The 20,459-nt window shown below is 47.2% G+C and overlaps 1 protein-coding gene across 1 annotated transcript; it reads right to left on the bottom strand.

Annotated features, from left to right (window-relative positions):
- Positions 1 to 1,546: 1,546 nt before the first annotated feature.
- Positions 1,547 to 18,779, bottom strand: SERPING1 (serpin family G member 1). Its single transcript, XM_003317978.6, has 8 exons — positions 18,691 to 18,779; positions 18,092 to 18,164; positions 16,052 to 16,538; positions 14,263 to 14,397; positions 10,210 to 10,413; positions 9,876 to 10,015; positions 4,484 to 4,703; positions 1,547 to 2,072 (listed from the first exon to the last, which is right to left on the bottom strand). Exons 2-8 carry the CDS (start codon positions 18,140 to 18,142, stop codon positions 1,819 to 1,821), a joined length of 1,491 nt encoding a protein of 496 aa, XP_003318026.3. The 5' UTR covers positions 18,143 to 18,164; positions 18,691 to 18,779; the 3' UTR covers positions 1,547 to 1,818.
- Positions 18,780 to 20,459: the final 1,680 nt, after the last annotated feature.

The raw sequence follows: 20,459 nt of genomic DNA, 5'->3' as shown, positions 1-20,459 counted from the left end.
CTGAGTAAAGAAGATTGTTTTCACTAGGCCGGGCACAGTGGCTCACACCTGTAATCCCAGCACTTTGGGAGGCTGAGGTGGGAAGATCACTTGGAGTCAGGAGTTTGAGACCAGCCTGGTCCACATGGTGAAACCCTGTCTCTACCAAAAATACAAAAGTTAGCTGGGCTTGGTGGTGCACGCCTGTAATCCCAGCTACTTGGGAGGCTGAGGCAGGAGAACTACTTGAACCCGGGAGGTGGAGGTTGAGTAAGCCAAGATTGCACCACTGCACTCCAGCCTGGCCGACAAAGCAAGACTCCATCTCGGAAAAAAAAAAAAAAAAGGAAAACCTGTCTCTACTAAAAATACAAAATTAGCCAGGTGTGGTAGTGCATGCTTGTAATCCCAGCTACTTGGGAGGCTGAGGCAGGAGAATCACTTGAACCCGGGAGGCAGAGGTTACAGTGAGCCGAGATTGTGCTATTATACTCAAGCCTTGGCAACAAAAGTGAAACTTGGTCTCAAAAAAAAAAAAAGAGTCATAAGAGGTGCTATTAAATCTCAGTTTCATCATTTCCTAACTACAGGACTTTGAACAAGACTTAGCCTCTCTGAATTTACCATATAAATTTATTGTGAAGATTAAATGCCTGCAAAACTCTTAGCAGACTGCCTGTCTATGTTCCCAACGTTAGCTACTGTCATTATTGTTGTCAGAGTTGTTGCAGACAAATAAGCAAGATAGGGGCTGTGAGAAATGGACTGCATGAATAGTCCCCAATTAACGTCTCTTTGCCCTGTCACTTTGTAGTGCTTTTCCAGTCTAACTCTAGGTTTGGTCCTGTGATTTGCTTTGGCTGCAGGACAATGGTAAACAAAAAGAGACTGCCTGTTTGACTCTTTTCCATTACAGACTAGCCTGTTGGAAGGACATACAAGACATGTAGAAGAGCCAAGTTGTCCTGGTGTCGTGGCTGAGGCCACAGAAGACCAGTCATCCCCTAACCAACCCAACAACTATACCTTACAGATGTATGAATGAGCCCAGGGAAGATCAGTCAGGTTCAGCCCAGATCAGCAAAACACCTAGTCAACTCTGAAACTTACATAAAATAACAAAGGGTTGCTGTTTGAAGCCACTAAGTTTAACGTGACTTACTATACAGCAATAGCTGGCTGATACAGGAACCATGGGCGCTCTTGTCCTTTAGTATTGAAGCAGCTGATATTCAAAGGCAAAGGAGAGGTATGGTGTGCCTACAATCCCAGCACTTCGGGAGGCTGTGTTAGGATGATTGCTTGAGCCCAGGAGTTGGAGACCAGCCTAGGCAACATAGTAAGACCCTGTCTTTACAAAAAATTTAAAAATTAGCTGGGCATGGTGGCAAGCCCATGTGGTCCCACCTACATAGGAGGCTGAGATGGGAGGATTGTTTGAGCTCAGGAGGTTAAGGCTGCAGTGAACCATGATGTCACCACTGTACTCTAGCCTGGGTGACAGATTGAGACCCTGCCTAAAAAAAATAAAAAATAAAAAATAAAAAAAAAACAAAGGCAAAGCAGAGAAAGTCATGGTCTGTCAGGTTTTATTTATAGAGTCTGGTGAACTTGAACTAGAGAAAGCTGCAAAAAGTGGTTTGGAGAGCATGGCAGGGCCATGGAGAAGGGCTAATAGAAGCAGGTCCCTTGCCCAGACCCTCAGGGAGCCCTTTTGGTGGATAGCGGACACCTGAGGCAGGAGGTGGCAGGGGCCAAGTCCAGGCAGGCAGCAGCAGGGCTGCAACTGAGAGCTGAGGCTGGAGAGGTAGCGCTCGCCCTAACCTGATCCTGCAGGTCTCAGGCCCTGGGGTCATATACTCGCCCCATGAAGACAGGGAACTTGTGCTGCTGGTCCCAGAGCACGAAGAGGAAGGGCTGCTGCACTTCAAAGATCAGCAGGGTGCGGGCCACAGAGATGGCGGAGGCTGCAGCCGCCTCCACCCCAGTCTCTGTCAGTTCCAGCACTGTCTGGTGCTGCATCGCAGAAACCTGAAGATCTGGGTCCTCTGTCAGCCCACACAGGTTAAGGTCATAAGAAAAATCGAAGAATTCTAGGGCAAAACCAGAGAAAAACAGAGTCAGAGGCCAGCATGATACCCTCAGCTGATGGAGACCTTTGTCCTGAATTCTCTGGGTTCATCCTGAGTCCCAGTGCTCTCTTCCTCTTCCCTTGTTTGCCAGATTACATACTGTACCCTCTGCCAGTTCGTGGGATCCTCTATTAGTGGGCCCAACACTGCCACTCTCTCTCAAGGTGAGAGGCCTTGCCCCTCATCCCTAAAACAACCCTGAAAAATGATGTCACTGCCTCCTTGTCTCCCAGGACCTTGGAAGTGAGGTAATAGATCAGAGATAGGTCATATATGAAAAAATGAGGTTATATGCAATGCTATGATGCTGTGAAATAATGGGAAAATATGCTACAGGAGCATCTTTAGCTCCAAATATTAGACCATCTAATATTTGGTCTCCGATCCCAGTTCCTGACACAGAGCTACTAGATCCCTTGGAATTTCCTGGGTCATAGGAATGCCTTTTGTGCTAATGAGGCTACTCCTGCTGGCTCCTGGATTGGGGCTGGTCACCAGGAAGACCAAGTGTGATTAGAAGCTTGGAACTTTCAGCCCCTCTCTCCATCCTCTGGGGAGAGAGAGGAGCTGGAGATTGGGTAATAATCAATCATGCCTACATGATGACTTCTCCTAAAGTACAGGGTTCTGAGAGTTTCTGGTTGGTGAACACATACATGTGTCAGGAAGGTAGCAAACAGAACTCCACAGGATAGATGCTGCTGGGCCCAGGACCCTTCCAGATTTTGCCCTATGTATCTCTTCAACTGGCTGTTCATCTGTATCCTTTACTTAATCCTTTATATAATAAACCAGTAAATGTAAGTGTCTCCTGAGTTTTGTCAGCTATTCTAGCAAATGATGAAACCCTAGCAGGGAGTTGTGGGAATCTCCAAATTATAGCTGGTTGGTCTGATGCACAGGTGACAACCCAGTCTTGTAACTGACATTGGAAACGGGGGGAAATTTGCTGGGGCTGAGCACTTAAACTGCACGGGATCTGATGTTATTTCCAGGTAGAGTGTTAGAATTGGATTCAATTGTAGGACACCCAGTTGGTGTCCCCAGATAACTGGAGAATTGCTTAGAAAACACTCCCACACCTGTTTGGTGGCCAGAAGTGTTGAATGAAAATAAAAAAGAGGTTTTCTTCCTATACAGATGACATATACAAGGAAATGGAATCATGTGTTAGGCGGTCAAGTTCTCTAACAAGAAATGAAGTGACAGGGCTGGACATGAGATCAAAGGTTAGAAAATGAGGCTGGGCACAGTGGCTCACATCTGTAATCCCAGCACTTTGGGAAGCCGAGGTGGGTGGATCACTTGAGGCCAGGAGTTCAAGACCAGCCTGACCAACATGGTGAAACCCCATCTCTACTAAAAATACAAAAAAATTAGCTGGGCATGGTGGTAGGTGCCTGTAATCCCAGCTACTTGGGAGGCTGAGGTAGGAGAATCACTTGAACCCAGGAGGCGGAGGTTGCAGTGACCCAAGATCATGCCACTGCACTCCAGCCTGGGTGACAGAGTGAGGCTCCGTCTCAAAAACAAACAAACAAACAAACAAACAAAAAAAAAACCAAAGGTTAGAAAATGGAGTCTCTGGGCTGGGCGCGGTAACTCACGCCTGTAATCCCAGCACTTTGGGAGGCCGAGGCAGGTGGATCACAAGGTCCGGAGATTGAGACCATCCTGGTTAACACAGTGAAACCCCGTCTCTACTAAAAATACAAAAACAAAATTAGCTGGGCGTGGTGGCGGGCACCTGTAGTCTCAGCTACTCGGGAGGCTGAGGCGAGAGAATGGCATGGCGTGAATCTGGGAGGCGGATCTTGCAGTGAGCAGAGATCGCACCACTGCACTCCAGCCTGTCCTGGGTGACAGAGCGAGACTCCGTCTCAAAAAAAAAAAAAAAAAAAAAAAGAAAATGGAGTCTCTGTTGCCTCTCGTAAACTCAGAAGCCTCCAGATCTGCACTTCCAGATAGCTTCTTGCATATTCCACGGTGTGGCTGACTGTTTTGAAATGTGTCTGGGGAAGGAACATCCATAATTCACCTCGGTTACCTGTCCCACTGTTCCACTGCCTATGTCACAAGGAACCATAGAAAAAACTCAGGAGAGCTGGAGACCTGGGTCGGTGTTCTGGTTTGCCTCTGACTAGCTCAAGGGTAAATCATGGAATCTTTGGGTAAGTCACATAAAGCTTCTGAGCCTCCATTTCCACAATGATCCAATGGGATAATAGCACCTACCCCTCTAACTTGCAGGGTTGCAGGACAAACTGAGATTATGGATGTAAAAAATACTCTAGAGAATGCTAACTACATCTTAGGGATCCCCCCTTTCTCCTCTGATGGCCTGGGAGTAACCCTAAGCTGCCAGAGCTCACCCAATTTCTCCATGATTGACAGCATATCCTGGCTGGTCGTCACTTTGATGCGGGGTAGTGTTAGGAGAGTGGGCTGGAACTTGGACATCTCCAGTTTCTTCATGATGGCCTTGAAAACAGAAGGGCTGAGAGCCTGTTCCATGTCTTCAAGACGATGTTTCAGGTTCTGGGGTACCAGGATCACCAAACTCAGATTGTGGGAGAGCTGCAGCTGCCCCACCTAGAAAATAAGAGATGCACCTTAACAGTCTTCCTACCGCATCTCTCTCCTGGCCCCCCGCTCTGTCACAAGGCTGTCCTGCAGTCTGCTCCCACAGTCTGTATTTCAACAAGCATCAGTCAGACCTAGGCTTCCAGGCTTTACCATGAAATGGGGATACCAGCTGGGTGAACAGTGCTGATCCAACTCTGTGCTGGGGAGAGGTAGAGGAAGGAGCATGAGTTTCTGATTATACCCCGACTCCACCACTGACGAGCTATGTAATATGGGCAAGCGATTTGATTTCTCTGAGCGCTGTTCCCTTCCTTCCAAATGTGTTGTGCATATAGTATATAGCATGCACATTGAACCGCCGGAGTTATCAGGTCAGCCTCTGTAAAAACTATTGATGGCTCTTCACTGCCTATGAGAATAGGTACAAATCTTAGTATGGCATTCAAGATTGTTCACAGCCTACCTTTCCACTTTGCTATTAGAAGGACTTTTGGTCATGCACGGTGGCTCACACCTGTAATCCCAGCACTTTGGGAGGCCGAGGTGGGCGGATCACGAGGTCAAGAGATTGAGACCATCCTGGCCACCATGATGAAACCCCACCTCTACTAAAAATACAAAAATTAGCTGGGTGGTGGCACGTGCCTGTAATCCCAGCTACTCAGGAGGCTGAGGCAGGAGAATTGCTTGAACCCGGGAGGTGGAGGCTGCAGTGAGCCGAGATCATGCCACTGCACTCCAGCCTGGTGACAGAGCGAGACTCCATCTCAAAAAGAGAAAAAAAAAAAGAAGAAGGACTTTCAACTGGTGACCAGACAAAAGTATGTAAGAAGTGCAGGGCCCCTGGGTTTAATACAGGGGTTGTCAACTCGGAGTGAATTTGCCTCTCAGTGGACATTTGGTAATGTCTGGAGACATTTTGGTTGTCATAGCTGGCAGGGGGCAAGGAGGATGTGCACACAGTGCTACTGGCTTCTAGTGAGTAGAAGCTAAGGATGATGCTAAATTCTACAATGCACAGGACAAAGAATTATCTGACCCAATATGTCAATAGCGCCAAGGCTGAGAAACCCTAGTCTAATAGGATATGAGACTGTCATTAAATGGTATTATGATTGAGGCTGAAGGAACAAAAAGAATCTAGAAGAATGCAGAATTCAACTGGGCAATAAAGAAATTAACTGAAAGCAATCAATTGTTGGAACCCGAATAGCCCAGAAGAAGTAGATTGTAAGCCAATTTCGACTGAAGAGAGTGGAAATGGGGTCCCTGTTGACATAGGACTCAAGTTGGATATACTCATTTGAGTAGCATGTGCCCTTCAAGTCCTATGCATGAACCTTGAATCTCTGAAGAAAAATTTACCATGCTGTGGTCTTGAATTTTCAAGCCAGTAACCTCGGTGTACCTGAGCTGGTAAATCTCACCCCCTTCCTTGGGTAAATATCCTTAAGTGCCAGGAAGATTTAGAATTTAGTATAGGAATGACAAAAGAAACCAACTTCATCATGTTAAAACCAGGTGTTAAGTTCAGGGTAACCTGTATGTTTGTTATTTAAAATAGTGATTGTAATTTTTAAGAGACTCTGACATGCTAGTTTTATGCTTTTAAGCAAAGTTGTAGGATAATTTCATTAAGTGTGAGAATGATATTGGAATGTTGGCTAGAAGTTAATTCACCTTTCAAATTTAATTTTCAGTTTACAAGTGAGCTTTAGGTGTTAGGATGATATGGCCAAGCACAGTCGTAATTACGACCTGTCAGGTATTAGATGTGTTTAAAAAGAAAATCAGCTGGGTGAGGTGGCTCATGCCTGGAATCTCAGCTACTTAAGAGGCTAGGGTGGGAGGACTGCTTCATCCCAAGGAGCTTGAGGTTACAGTAAGCGAGGATTGTGTCACTGTACTCCAGACTGGGTGATAGAGTAAGACCCTGTCTGGTAAAACTACATAAATAAATAAAAGAAAAAAGAAAATCGAGCATATTAAATTTTTAAAGGGAGCTTAAAATGCTTATGGGAATACTAATTATGTTTGTAGATAGAAAAAATGGTTTAAAGGAGTTTAATCTGTTCAATATGGCAATTAATTCAAGAACAAATGAGAGTGTTTTTATATAAAAATCACCCTATTTTTTTTTTTCTGAGACAAGGTCTCACTCTGTCGCTCAGGCTGGAATGCAGTGGCATGATCTCGGCTCATTGCAACCTTCGCCTCCCGGGTTCAGGCGATTCTCCTGTCCCAGCCTCCCGAGTATCTGGGATTACAGGCGTGCACCATCACACCCGGCTTATTTTTTGTATTTTTAATGGAGATGGGGTTTCACAATGTTGGCCAAGCTGGTCTCGAACTCCTGACCTCAGGTGATTCACTTGCCTCGGCCTCCCAAAGTGCTGGGATTACAGGCGTGAGCCACTGTACCCAGCCTATTCTTTTTTTGTGTTTTGAGACAGAGTCTTGCTGTGTTGCCCAGGTTGGAGTGCAGTGGCGCGATTTTGGCTCACTGTAACCTCTGCCTCCCAGGTTCAAGTGATTCTGTGCCTTAGCATCCTGAGTAGCTGGGATTACAGACATGTGCCACCATGCCTGGCTAATTTTTGTATTTTTAGTAGAGACACAGTTCCACCATGTTGGCCAGGCTGGTCTCAAACTCTTAGCTTCAAGTGATCCACCTGCCTCAGCCTCCTAAAGTGCTGGGATTATAGGCATGAGCCACTGCGCCCAGCCAAATCACCCTACTCTTAATGTAGCAAGTTCAGCTTAAAATTAAAAGGCATAAGTAAAATTTTAATTTTGCATTTGTTAGTACATTAAATTAATTATCTGTTTAAAACCTAAGGAACTCTAAATAGTGGCTTTTGTGCACAAAACTACTCCTCCACCTTTGGCTTAAAAAAAAAAAAACAAAAACTCAGGCTGGGTGCAGTGGCTCACGCCTGTAATGCCATCAGTTTAGGAGGCCGAAGAGGGACAAGCACTTGAGGTCAGGAGTTCATGACCAGCCTGGCCAACATGGTGAAACCCCATCTCTACTAAAAATACAAAAATTAGCTGGGAGTGGTGGCAGGCGCCTATAATCCCAGCTACTGGGGAGGCTAAGGCAGGAGAATCGCTTGAACCTGGGAGGCAGAGGTTGCAGAGAGCTGGGATTGTGCCACTGCACTCCAGCCTGGGCAACAGAATGAGACTTTATCTCAAAAGAAAAACAAACAAACAAACAAAACTCATATTGGCTTGGGGAGATATAAATTACTCTTCATATTATACCTCCTTTGTATTTGAATATTTATTATTGATATTATATGTCCAGAATGCTCACCTTAACCTATCACCTCACCTCAATGGTTACACCAGTCTACTCCCAAGGGATTTTTACAATGATTTTTGGTTTAGAGGTTGTGTGAAACTTTAAAAACATTTTTAGAGAGGAAATACTTGTTCTTATAATTCGAATAGTTACATTTAAACCTAACTTGTTAAGTTCTTAATTCCTACTTTCTACCTAACATCTATGGCTTTGATTAAATAGCCATTCCAATTGATTTGAAAAAAATCTCATATTTATACCTCCCCCAACGTATCTTGAATTTGAACAATGCCCTGGACCTGTCACATATATTCACTCTTCTGTGCCTTATATAGGCTGTCCTGGTTCTGCTAAATGAGTCATGAATGGTCAAATACATTAGATAGGGATGGATAGATGGGTGGATAAGTCCATGAGTGGATAAATAAGTGAGCAAAGAATGGTCAAAAATAACCTCCTCAGCTGGGTGCTGTGGCTCATGCCTGTAATCCCAGCCCTTTGGGAGGCTGAGGGTGTGGATCACTTGAGGTCAGGAGTTCGAGACCAGCTTGGCTAACATGGTGAAACCCCATCTCTACTAAAAATACAAAAATTAGCCAGGTGTGGTGGCGGGCACCTGTAGTCCCAGCTACTTGGGAGGCTGAGGCAGGAGAACTGCTTGAACTCGGGAGGCGGAGATTGCAGTGAGCTGAGATCATGTCAATGCACTCCAGCTTGAGTGACAGAGTGAGACCCTGTCTCGAAAAAAACCCTCCTCTATGAAGTCTTCCAGCCACTTTTACTGAGTAGCTCTCTTTGGCACCCTCTATTTCATTCATTCATTTATTCAGCAAACACTGAATGAGCACCTATGATAGGTGGCATTGTTTTAGGCACTACAGATACAGAAGGAAACAAGACAGGTTCCTGTATTCAAGTAGAGAGACAGTATCTTAGGGAGACAGACAATATCCTAAGCAAATAAGCAAATAAATGACATAATTTCAGATGGTGATGAGTATAATGAATATAATAAAACAGCAGTGATATTACAGGGTGAGGAGGAGGCTGCTTTAATGGGGAGAAGACTTCTCCACCAAGGTGACCTCTGAGCTGACACCCAAATGACAAGAAGGAACAAGCTATGTGAGGATCTGAGTGAAGAGGGATACAGGCAGAAACAAAAGCTAAGGAAAGCTCCCAATGTGGAACCAAGCCTAGCATGTTCCAAGAACAGAGCCTTTGTTTCTCAGCCAGGTACTGAGACATTGTCTCTTACTGTTTTCTATCTCATAGGTCTGTGTTTTGCCATCCTAAAAAGGTGGAAATATCTGGTAACTGGGGATGAGACAGCTTGCCAGTTGGGATCCTCTGGGCTCCATATTCTGTCTTCTCTCCCTCCCTACTCATCAAACTAAATTGTTCAATTTCTGCTAATGCACTTAAGCCATTTAACTCATGTGCACACATGCACTTACCACATATATGCATATACAAGGATATACTTATACACGTCTACACACGTATATGTATGCTGTACACAGGTACCCACATACACACAGGACTTGCTAAGCCACCAGGGTCTTCTGATGAGTTGACTGGAAAAAGAAACAGATGTGTAGAATAGGAACACGACTCACATTTTGCCATTCAATATAGTAGAGATGCATGAAGAAACTTGAGAATCCTGTTTCCAGCCTAAAATATACAATGTCTGCCCTGGCCAAGGCTAGAGAAAGGAGAAGGAGAAAAGATAGGGTGGAAATACAGATGGAAGGAGTAGAAATGATGAATTTGTAAGCATGTACCCCAAAATGATGGGACTACAGCAGAAAAAAAGTCAGGAGACTCAAGTAGGTTTCAAACAGGAGAAGGAAAGGTTAAGAACTTACCTTGGCTTTCAAAGTTTGGTCAATGAAATGGGCCACAGGGTACTTCTTGCTATTCATCATGGGCACTTTTATAACTGAGTTTTTGAAGTGAAAGGGTTCCATTCTGGTTTTCTTGGGATCAAATGTTGTCTTCCACTTGGCTAGAGGGAAGAGGTGGGAGGGTTGCTCTAATGCAGGTAGGAAAAGGATGAAGAGGAGCTAAAAGCCTTGTTAGCAAAGAGTAGAGCAGGGACATTGAGATCCGATTGTAGAACTTGGGGTTAAGTGGGCTTTGAAGCCAGGAGGGGAAGAAGGACCCAGAATGGGAAGACTAACTGGCTAAGGGCGCCCTTACCACTCAGGTAGATAGCATTGAGGAGGACAAGGCGGGTATCGGAGGGCAGGCTGTCTAGCAGCCGGCTGATCTTGTTGTTGGTGTTCTTGGCCACCCAGGTGTTGATGAGCTCCAAGTTGGCATCACTGTTGTTGCTTAGGACTCTGGGGCTGCTGCTGTACAGGGTCCGAGAGGCATTCACAAAGGTGTCCCTTATGGCCAGGTCTGGGGGTATGTTGAGAAAGGGAGGCATGAGTCCTGAACACATCGTTCTTTCCATGAGCAAGATTTGAGAGTGAGCATGCTTTCTATGGTTCTATCTGCTCACTTAGTGAATATGGCATGGTGGAGCGCGGTCCAGCCCACTCCTCTTACAGATGTGGTAAATAAGGCCCAAAGAAGGCAAACCCAGAACCAAGAACAAGAGAAGTAGCCCCAAGCCTCCACTGCCTCAGCTTGCTATGTGACTATGGCTCGGCAAGATAATCTTTTTGAGATATTAAATTCCATTTGCCTAGATTTTCCCTCTTTTCTTCCCTTAATTTTGGCACGGAATAGACTCTGCTTCCTGGCCTTGGTGGAAGTTTGTGACAAAACTTCCTGGCTTTTGCTCTGCAAAAGCCTTCATTCCACTGGGGAAAAAAAAAAAAAAGCACTTGAAAGATAATTTTTCTAGGACTAAGTAGATTAAGGATATTTTCCCCAGCTGGACATGGTGGCTCACACCTGTAATCTCAGCACTTTGGGAGGCCAAGGTGGGTGGATCACTGGAGGCCAGGAGTTCAAGACCAGCCTGTAATCCCAGCTATTCGGGAGGCTGAGGCAGGAGAATCACTTGAATCTGGGAGACGGAGGTTGCAGTGAGCTGAGATGGTGCCACTGCATTCCAGCCTGGGCGACAGAGCGAGATTCTGTCTCAAAAAAAAAAAAAAAAGATATTTTCCCAGGCTTTGCTGATGCCTAAGTACAACATAAGACCAAGAACCTTGCTTGGCACAGCTCCAGGGTGCAGCTAGATGGGGATAGAAGCCCTAATATTGAATGCTGTTACGTATTTTTCACCAACCTAGCAAGACAGCGGATAAAGCTGACTTACAGCTTCGTAAGTAATAAATAAATGCAACATTTCTTGAACACCTCTGAGCCATGTTTTTCCCACATCTGAAAGAGGGTGTTTTTCAGATGATGGGGTGACAGGTGAGTTTTTTAAATTTAAATTAAATTTTTTTTTTTTTTAGAGACAGGGTCCTACTCTGTCACCCAACCTAGAGTACAGAGGCATAAACATAGCTCACTCTAACTTCGAATTCCTTGGCTCAAGCAATCCTCCCGTCTCAGTCCTTCATAGCTGGAACTACAGGCACGTACCACACCCGGATAATTTTTAAAATTTTTTGTAGAGATGAGGTCTATCTATGTTGCCCAGAGGCTAGTCTCGAAATTCTAGCCTCAAGCAATCCTCCTACCTCAGCCTCTCAGTGTTGGAATTACAGGCACACTGAGCCAGACCTAAGTATTGTTTTTACAGTTTAAAAAAAAAACAAAAAACAAAAAAAACAGCTTAAAAAAAAGTTTTCCTTTTTTTTTTAAAAAAGGGAGGTGGGTAGATTAGTTCAATGGTTATCAAACATTTTAAAGCAGCAGAACTGCTTTCAAACAAAGGCATGTCTGAAGCCCACAATATAAAATGGACCCTGGCTGAGGCTGGGTGGGGAGCTCAGAGCCCAGCTGGTCCGTTTCCCTCTCACAGGAAGTGGTGAACCCTTCCCCACTGCTCAGGCTCCCCACACCCCACTCCCACCATGACTCCAGAAACAGCTTTGCAAAGTCCTAGGGCTCCGAGGAACAAAGTCTGAAAACAACTACATTGGATCGTTTTGTAAGTTTATTATTAGTATTATCATTATTACCTACTTAATAACATAATACATGTAAATGATAACAAATTCACATAACACAAAAATTAAAAGAATTAGAGTCCCAAGACTCCTTTGACCCAAAAATGAGCAAAAAAATTTTTCGTCTATTTTATGTCTATAGCTCTCTAGCCCTCTAGCCCTATATATTAATGAATGCATATGGGTATTCTTCTTCTTTTTTTTTTTTTTTTGAGACAGAGTCTCGGTCTGTCACCCAGGCTGGAATGCAGTGGTGCGATCTCAGCTGACTGCAACCTCTGTCTCCCAGGTTGAAGTTATTCTCCTGCTGGGACTACAGGCGCATGCCACCACACCTGGCTAATTTTTGTATTTTTAACAGAGACAGGGTTTCCTGGTGTTGGCCAGGCTGGTCTTGAACTCCTGACTTCAAGTGATCCGCCCACCTCAGCCTCCCAAAGTGCTGGGATTACAGGTGTGAGACACCGCGCCTGGCCCGCCCGCCCCATTTTTTTTTTTTTTTGAGATGGTGTCTCGCTCTGTTGCCCAGGCTGGAGTGCAGTGGCGCAATCTCGGCTCATTGCAAGCTCCGCCTCCCGGGTTCATGCCATTCTCCTGCCTCAGCCTCCCAAGTAGTTGGGACCACAGGCGCCTGCCACCATGCCCGGCTAATTTTTGTATTTTTTTGGCAGAGACAGGGTTTCACCTTGTTAGCCAGGATGGTCTCGATCTTCTGACCTTGTGGTCCGCCCGCCTCAGCCTCCCAAAGTGCTGGGATTACAGGCATGAGCCACCGCGCCCGGCCTCTTTTTTTTTGAGACAGAGTCTTGCTCTGTCGTCCAGGCTGGAGTGCAGTGGCGCGATCTCGGCTCACTGCAGCCTCTGCTTCCCAGGTTCAAGCGATTCTCCTGCCTCAGCCTCCTGAGTAGCTGGGATTACAGGTGCACACCACCATGCCCGGGTAATTTCTTGTATTTTCAGTAGAGACGGAGTTTCACTATGTTAGTTAGCCAGACTGGTCTCGAACTCCTGACCTTGTGAATCGCCTGCCTCGGCCTGCCAAAGTGTTGCGATTACAGGCGTGAGTCACCGCGCCTGGCCTTTTTTCTTTCTTCCTTTTTTTTTTTTTGAGACAGAGTTTTGCTGTTTCACCCAGGCTGGAGTGAAGTGGCATGATCTCAGCTCACTGCAACCTTCACTCTCTTGGGTTCAAGCGATTCTCCTGCCTCAGCCTCCTGAGTAGTTGGGATTATAGGCGCCTGCCACCATGCCAGGCTAATTTTTGTGTTTTTAATAGAGACAGGGTTTTGCCATGTTGGCCAGGCTGGTCTTGAACTCCTGACCTCAGGTGTTCCACCCACCTCAGCCTCCCAAAGTGCTGGGATTGCAGGTGTGAGCCACCATGCCCAGCCGTACCCCCAACTTTTTTTTTTTTTGTAATGGAGACAGGTTTCGCCATGCTGCCCAGGCTGGTCTTGAAGGCCTTGGCCTCCCAAAGTCCTAGCATACCTTCAACTCCTTGAACTTACAGATGAGAGCCACCATGCCCGGCCCGGCTTTCTGCTTCTTTGTTTTTTTTTTGTTTTTGTTTTGTTTTTGTTTTTTTTTTTTTGAGACGGAGTCTCGCTCTGTCGCCCAGGCTGGAGTGCAGTGGCGTCATCTTGGCTCACTGCAACCTCCGCCTCCCAGGTTCAAGCAATTCTCCTGCCTCAGCCTCCCACGTAGCTGGGATTACAGGTGCCCGCCACCATGCCCAGCTAATTTTTGTATTTTTAGTAGAGACAGGGTTTCACCATGTTGGTCAGGCTGGTCTCGAACCCCTGACCTCGTGATCCACCTGCCTCGGCCTCCCAAAGTGCTGGGATTACAGGTGTGAGCCACCGCGCCCAGCCTGGCTTTCTGCTTCTTAATCTTTTGAGGTAGATAGCATCATCACTATTTTACCGTACCTGCCCAGTTATTTTTATTCTAAAGCAGTTGATGAATGCCAGAGACTTGTCTAAGGTCTCACTAGAAGAACAGTCTAGTTCCTGGAGTGACCTAATGCTCCTGCCAAGGTCTTCACCTGCTCTGCAGTCCATCCCTGATACTGTAGCTCCAACATTCCCTCTGTCCTTTCTTTCCCCAGCGCTGGGTCCCCCTTCAGAGTCCTCTCAGGACCCTCCTCTGCAGACACTGCCCATTCCTGGGCACTCACCTGGGCTGTGGAAGATCTGAGAGACTGAGGTGACACCTTTGGTCGTGAAGCCCTTCAGGGCCTGGTGGACACAGGTGAAGTCCTTGGGGTAAGAGAGGATGCTCTCCAGGTTTGTTTTGGTGTTCTCCCCAGCCCCTGCAACAAAGGGCAGAGATGAAAGATACTTGCAGGATGAGTCGGGGGCCTTCCTTGGGAATGAGGGTTGGGGACCAGGCTGGAATGGAGGGTATTCCCTGCTTTGGAGGGGATCACAGATCATGTGAGCTGGAAGTGTTCTCTCAATCTCTCTCTTTTTTTTTTTTTTTTTTTTGAGACAGAGTCTTGCTTTGTTGCCCAGGCTGGAATGCAGTGGTGCAATCTCAGCTCACTTGAATCTCCAGGTTCAAGCAATCCTCCCACCTCTGCCTCCCAAGTAGCTGGGACAATAAGCATGCATCACTACACCTGGCTAATTTTTGCATTTTTAGTAGAGATGGGGTTTCAACATGTTGGCCAGGCTGGTCTTGAACTCCTGCCTTGGCCTCCCAAAGTGCCAGGATTATAGGTGTGAGTCACCGTGCCCAGCCAAGAAAGATTCTGTAGCCTTTTTAGAATTCTCTCTGGGGAGTAATAGCTCTGTCCCCACTGCTTGTAGTAATTTGTTTGTGCCATTCCTAGGGTAATTGCCAAATGGGACTTGACAGTAATCCCTCAAGATGGCAGAGGATTTACATTTTTTTGACCTCCCACTAAGTCAGACACTAGGCTGCTTGTTTTTTTTTTTTTTTGAGACAGAGTCTTGCTCAGTCTTCCCAGGCTGGAGTGCAGTGGCATGATTTCGGCTCACTGCAACCTCTGCCTCCCGTGTTCAAGTGATTCTCCTGCCTCAGCCTCCTGAGTAGCTGGGGTTACAGGTGTGCACCACCATGCCTAGCTAATTTTTTTTTATTTTTAGTAGAGACGGGGTTTCACCATGTTAGTCAGGCTGGTCTCAAACTCCTGACCTCGTGATCTGCCCGCCTCGGCCTCCCAAAATGCTGGGATTACAGGTGTGAACCACTGCACCCGGCCTGGCTTTCTGCTTCTTAATCTTTTGAGGTAGATAGCATCATCACTATTTTACACAAGAGGACTCAAGGCTCAGAGAGGTTAAAGTGATCTGCCCAAGGTCACAGAGCTAGAAGGCAGTACTAACCACATCTACTCTAGGTCTATCTCTGATGATTTTTTTTTTTTTGAGACAGAGTCTCGCTCTGTCACCCAGACTGGAGTGCAGTGGTGCGGTCTTGGCTCACTGCAACCTCCACCTCCTGGGTTCAAGCGATTCTCCTGCCTCAGCTGCCCAAGTAGCTGGGATTACAGGCATGCACCACCACTCCCTGATAATTTTTGTATTTTTAGTAGAGACAGGGTTTCACCATGTTGGCCAGGCTGGTCTTGAACTCCTGACCACAGGTGATCCACCCGCCTTGGCCTCCCAAAGTGCTGGGATTACAGGCGTGAGCCACTGCGCCTAATTTCATCTTTCTTATCACCTCTCCTTGCCATGAAACATGGTTAGTGGCTGCGACCTTATTTTATATGTTCTTGTATAGTCACAGGGTTTTACAAGCAATCGTGCCTATTACATCACTGTGAAATGATGGAATGTTCAAGAATGAAAAGATACATCTCTCTACCCCACCCCCAATATATAATAGCCCATTTTTACAGCTTCTTCCCAGAGGCATGGCTTTGTAAGTGTCTGGATTGGTGACTCTTATGGGAGTGTCCAACAAATGACCTGGAGAGAATTCAAGCAGGGTCTTACCGAGCAGGACCTGGGTAAGGAGGCTGGCGATGCTGAATGGGGAAAAGGCCATGTTGGTCTCCACCTTCTTCATTGCTGAGAAGGCGTGGTAGAGCTTCAGGGAGAAATCTACCAAAGCATCCCCCAACATGGCCTCTGTTGAATGACTCTCCAAGTCAGAGCAGAGAGTAACAGGTCCTGGGCAGAAGGACCCAGTAGTGGGCTGGGTAGGAGAATCTGTTGGGAGCTGGGTAGTTGGTTGGGTGGGTTGGATGGTGGGTTGGGTGGTGGGTTGTATGGTGGGTTCATCAGTGGTATTAGCTGTTATTTTGGTGGCTGAATTGGTTGTTGAGTTGGTTGTCGGCAAGCTGGAAACCTCCAGGATGGGTTCAACGAGTAGCATCTTGGAGATAACTGTTGTTGCGACCTTCCCTTCGCCTCTGTCTTGCAAACTCTCTGGATCCTGGGAGCTGGAGCTGGTAGCATTTGGATTTGAGGAGGCTCTATCCTGTGGTTCAAGAAACTGAGTTTCATTTTTTTCTTACTACGAGGCACAGTCCTCTAAAATACTCAAAGCAGGAAGAGAAGGTGTGGATGTGGAAAATGTCCTGTACAAGAGAGTAATTTCTGACAGTGCGGCGGATGAGCAATCTGTCTTGGAACCACCACCACTAATTCCTCAGAGAAGGGGCAATACAGGGTGAGGGTGGGGGTGCACAGGAATGTGCTCTGCAGAAGATGAGGGATAGTCAGGGACTCTGTAATCTCTGACCAATTACTGCCCTGTAGGAAGTTGTTTTCCAAACAGTGAAGCTGAGTGTTGTCATTTATCTATGTTCTTGCAATTTCCTGTAAATATCTACCTGTTTGACTCACTTGCTTGGCTAGTACAGACATTTGAACTTGTGCTCCTTGATTTAGAACAGTAAATTTTTAAACTGTGGGTTGCAACCCATTAGTGGGTGTGGAAAAACAGTACACATTAGGAAGGGAACGAAGGGAAGGAGGAAAGAAGGGAGGCAGGAAGGGAGGGAGAGAGAAGTAGTATAGGCCAGCGGCTCTGAAACAATTTTGACTCCCAGGGGATATTTGGCAATGTCCGGAGACATTTTTGGTTGTCACAGGGAGACAGCAGGGAAGATGCTACCGGAATCTAGTGCGTAGAGGCTAGAGATATACTGCAAAACATCCTAAAATGCACAGGGTAGCCCCTCAGCAATGAATTATCCAGCCCCAATGTCAACAGATCCTCCACTGAGAAACCACGCATTAGCTCCATTTCACAGGTAGAGAAACTCATACCGACACATATTAACTAGTCCAGGGTCTCACAGAAATGGGAGAAACAGCTAGGGGTCAAAACAAGGTCTCTGATTCCAAACTCCCTGCTCATAACTACATCATCTGCTGAGTATGTGATACCAACTTGCGCGTGCACACACACACACATGCACATACACACACCCCTACCTACCTTTCTCCTGGGATCCTGCACTTCTTAGCCTTATTTCTAGTCCATGACCTCCCAGACCACTGGGACCTCTCACTGCTATTGACCCCCACCCAGACCCAGGTATGTTTGCTACCATTCTTCCCTGTCTTCACAGGCCCTAGCCTGGGACCACCGTCTGTGTCACAGCAGCCAAACCCCTCCTCCCCACAGCTCTTTTCTACAACAAACTCTTGCTTTGATATCACAAAATGCTTCCCATCTCCTTGCCCTATGTGATCCTCCTGCCAAGCCTGCTTGGTGGACAGGGTGGGATCTGTTTATTCAACATTTTATAAATCAGGAGGAGTAGGCTGAGAAAAGTGACTTCCTCAGGACCACGCTGCGCAGCTCCTACATGGCCCGCCAAGATTAGAACTTGCATCTGTCTGAGTCCTGAGCTCTTTCCACCATCTACGAGTGCGTGTGCAAGGATCACACTCGATGATCCCAAGAGGAGCTCTCCTCATTCCCCGGAGCCTGAAGGGTTAATCCTCAGCCACCGCCCGCACCCCGCACCATCCCGCCTCCCGTCTCCACCCCCGTCCCCCATCCCACAAGGGACCACATACCCCAGCCAGCAGCAGCAGCAGGAGGGTCAGCAGGGTCAGCCTGGAGGCCATCTGGGCGGCGACGTCAGCGGACCTGCGGAGCCAGCCAGCCTCGGAGCCAGCTCCCAGCCTGGGAGCCCAGGGGCCCCCACCCCGCCCGGGGCCCGCCCCCATTCCGTCCCAGGCCCCAGTCCCTCTTAGCGAATTCCCTCCTCCTCCCTCCTGGGGCCACCTTCTCCCTGGCTCCTCCCTCTGTTTTGTTTTCCCCAAACCGCTTCCCTTTCCCGGCACCGGCTGGCCCTTCCTCTCCCCGTGGGCCCGGGTCTCTGTCCATCTGTTCAGTCGGAGGGGAGGTGGTGGGAGGGGGAGGGGGTCCTGCTTTAACCAAACAATGAGGCCAGAGGCGTGGGGGAGGGGAGGTCCTGGGGGGCTGAGCACAACAGGCCTGAGGCAGGAGGGGCTGGGGTAGGAGGAGGCAGAAGTCCCAGGTGGAAGCAAGCCTATAGAGACCCCCGAGATCAAGGCGGGCAGGAAGGCGGGGGTGAGGAGACCCCCTCCCTAGACCTCTTCACTCCATGCTTTCCACCCTACTCCCCACCCCTGCCCAGCACCAAACCTACTCCAAACTTCTGGTCACCAGGCAGCTCCAGTGCAGACTGAGTAGAGAGTCCCCCAGGGTCAGGGAGGGTGGGGTGCGGGGGGGGCAGTCTTAGCTATTGGCTGGCCCAGGACACTGCCCAGTTACAAATTAAGGAAGATTGATCGCTGGTGTGAGTTCCTGTAAATCAGGATGGGACGGAATGGGACTGACCGCTTGGTCTTCTTTGTGGGCCAGGCCAGGAATTTAGCCCAAATCCCCTGGTAGGTGGGGTGAACGGGGAAGCTTGGGTGCAGTTCTCAGCTTTACACAACCAAAGCTTCCCCGGCGTCTTCATGAGTAACAATAAAAACAGCATGTACACAAAATGTGCTCCGCAGTTTTTAAAGGAATGAACTTTTTGGAAATTGCTCACCTCCGTTATTCCTCAAAGTAACCCTTTGTGCCCCATTGTACCCATTTGATAGTTAAGATACTGAGCCTTAGAGCAGTGAAATGTCGGGCCCTGATCACCCTCATTTGGAGAAGTATTCTGAAGCCTAATCCCTGCTCCCATCTCCCCTGTACCCTGTAGGTGTTCTGCCATTTTTGCTCGTAGAGACCCATAATCAGTAGTTCTTTGTATAACAGACAAGGGATGTGAGGCACCCAGCTCAACAAGCATTCAACCTAATTTAAAAAAAAAAAAAAAACTAGCCGGGCACGGTGGCTCACGCCTGTAATCCCAGCACTTTGGGAGGCCGAGGTGGGTGGATCACTTGAGGTCAGGAGTTTGAGACCACCCTGGCCAATATGGGGAAACCCCGTTTCCGCTAAAAGTACAAAAATTAGCTGGGCAGTGCAGGCGCGCACATGTAGTCCCAGCTACTAGGGAGGCTGAGGCACAATCACTTGAATCTGGGAGGCAGAGGTTGCAGTGAGCTGAAACTGCACCACTGCACTCCAGCCTGGGTGACAGAGCAAGACTGTCTCAAAAAACAAATAACTAACTAAATAAATATTTAAAAACTTGAAAGCTGGGGTGTATGTGTTTGCGACTAGGGCTCCACAATAGACCTGGCTGGCTGTGTGAGCCAGCAAGTTGCTTTCCCCCTTGACATCTGGCTGTCCTCGAAATCTGGCTGTCCTCGACATCTAGCTGTCCTCTCAGCATTGACAGATAAAACACAGGAAGTAGGCAGGCCTGGGGGTTCATACCTGTAATCCCAGCCTTTTAGGAGACTGAGGCAGGACGATCCCTTGAGCCCAGGAGTTCAAGGCTGCAGTTAGCATTGATCATGCCACTCACTCCAGCCTGGGCAACAGAGTAAGACACTTGCTGTCTCTAAAAAAAAAAAAAAAAAAAAACTTACATTGGGATATACTTATGGTAAAAATGCTTACATTGGAATATACTTATGGTAAAATAAATTTTGTTGTCATTGTTGTGTATCTGAAATTCAAATATAATTGGCATTTTGTATTTTTGCTAAATCTGATAACTCTGCCTTGTCTGCAAAACAAACAGGTTGTCTCTGATGACCTAATATAGCTATCATGTTCTATCGTCATCTCACTGCAGGCCTATCCTCTGGCTGTGTTTGGAGCATTCAGGAAAGTTTGCTGCTAGCACCAGAACTGCTACTCTAAGGGACTGACCAAGGACAGAAACAGGAGAATATTTGTGTGTCTCCTCGGGGGTCCTTGGACAAGACCCAGAAAGAGTCTTCCCCAGCTTTGTGCTTTATTCTCTGAAGCCACTTGGGAACCTCCTAAACCATGGGAAAGTTATGTAACATCAGAGCCATCGTT

This window comes from Pan troglodytes, chromosome 9 (genome assembly GCF_028858775.2).
Source record: "Pan troglodytes isolate AG18354 chromosome 9, NHGRI_mPanTro3-v2.0_pri, whole genome shotgun sequence".
Taxonomy (NCBI): Eukaryota; Metazoa; Chordata; class Mammalia; order Primates; family Hominidae; genus Pan; species Pan troglodytes.
The sequence above is the reverse complement of the archived record's forward strand: the minus strand, read 5'-3'. Positions and strand labels throughout refer to the sequence as shown.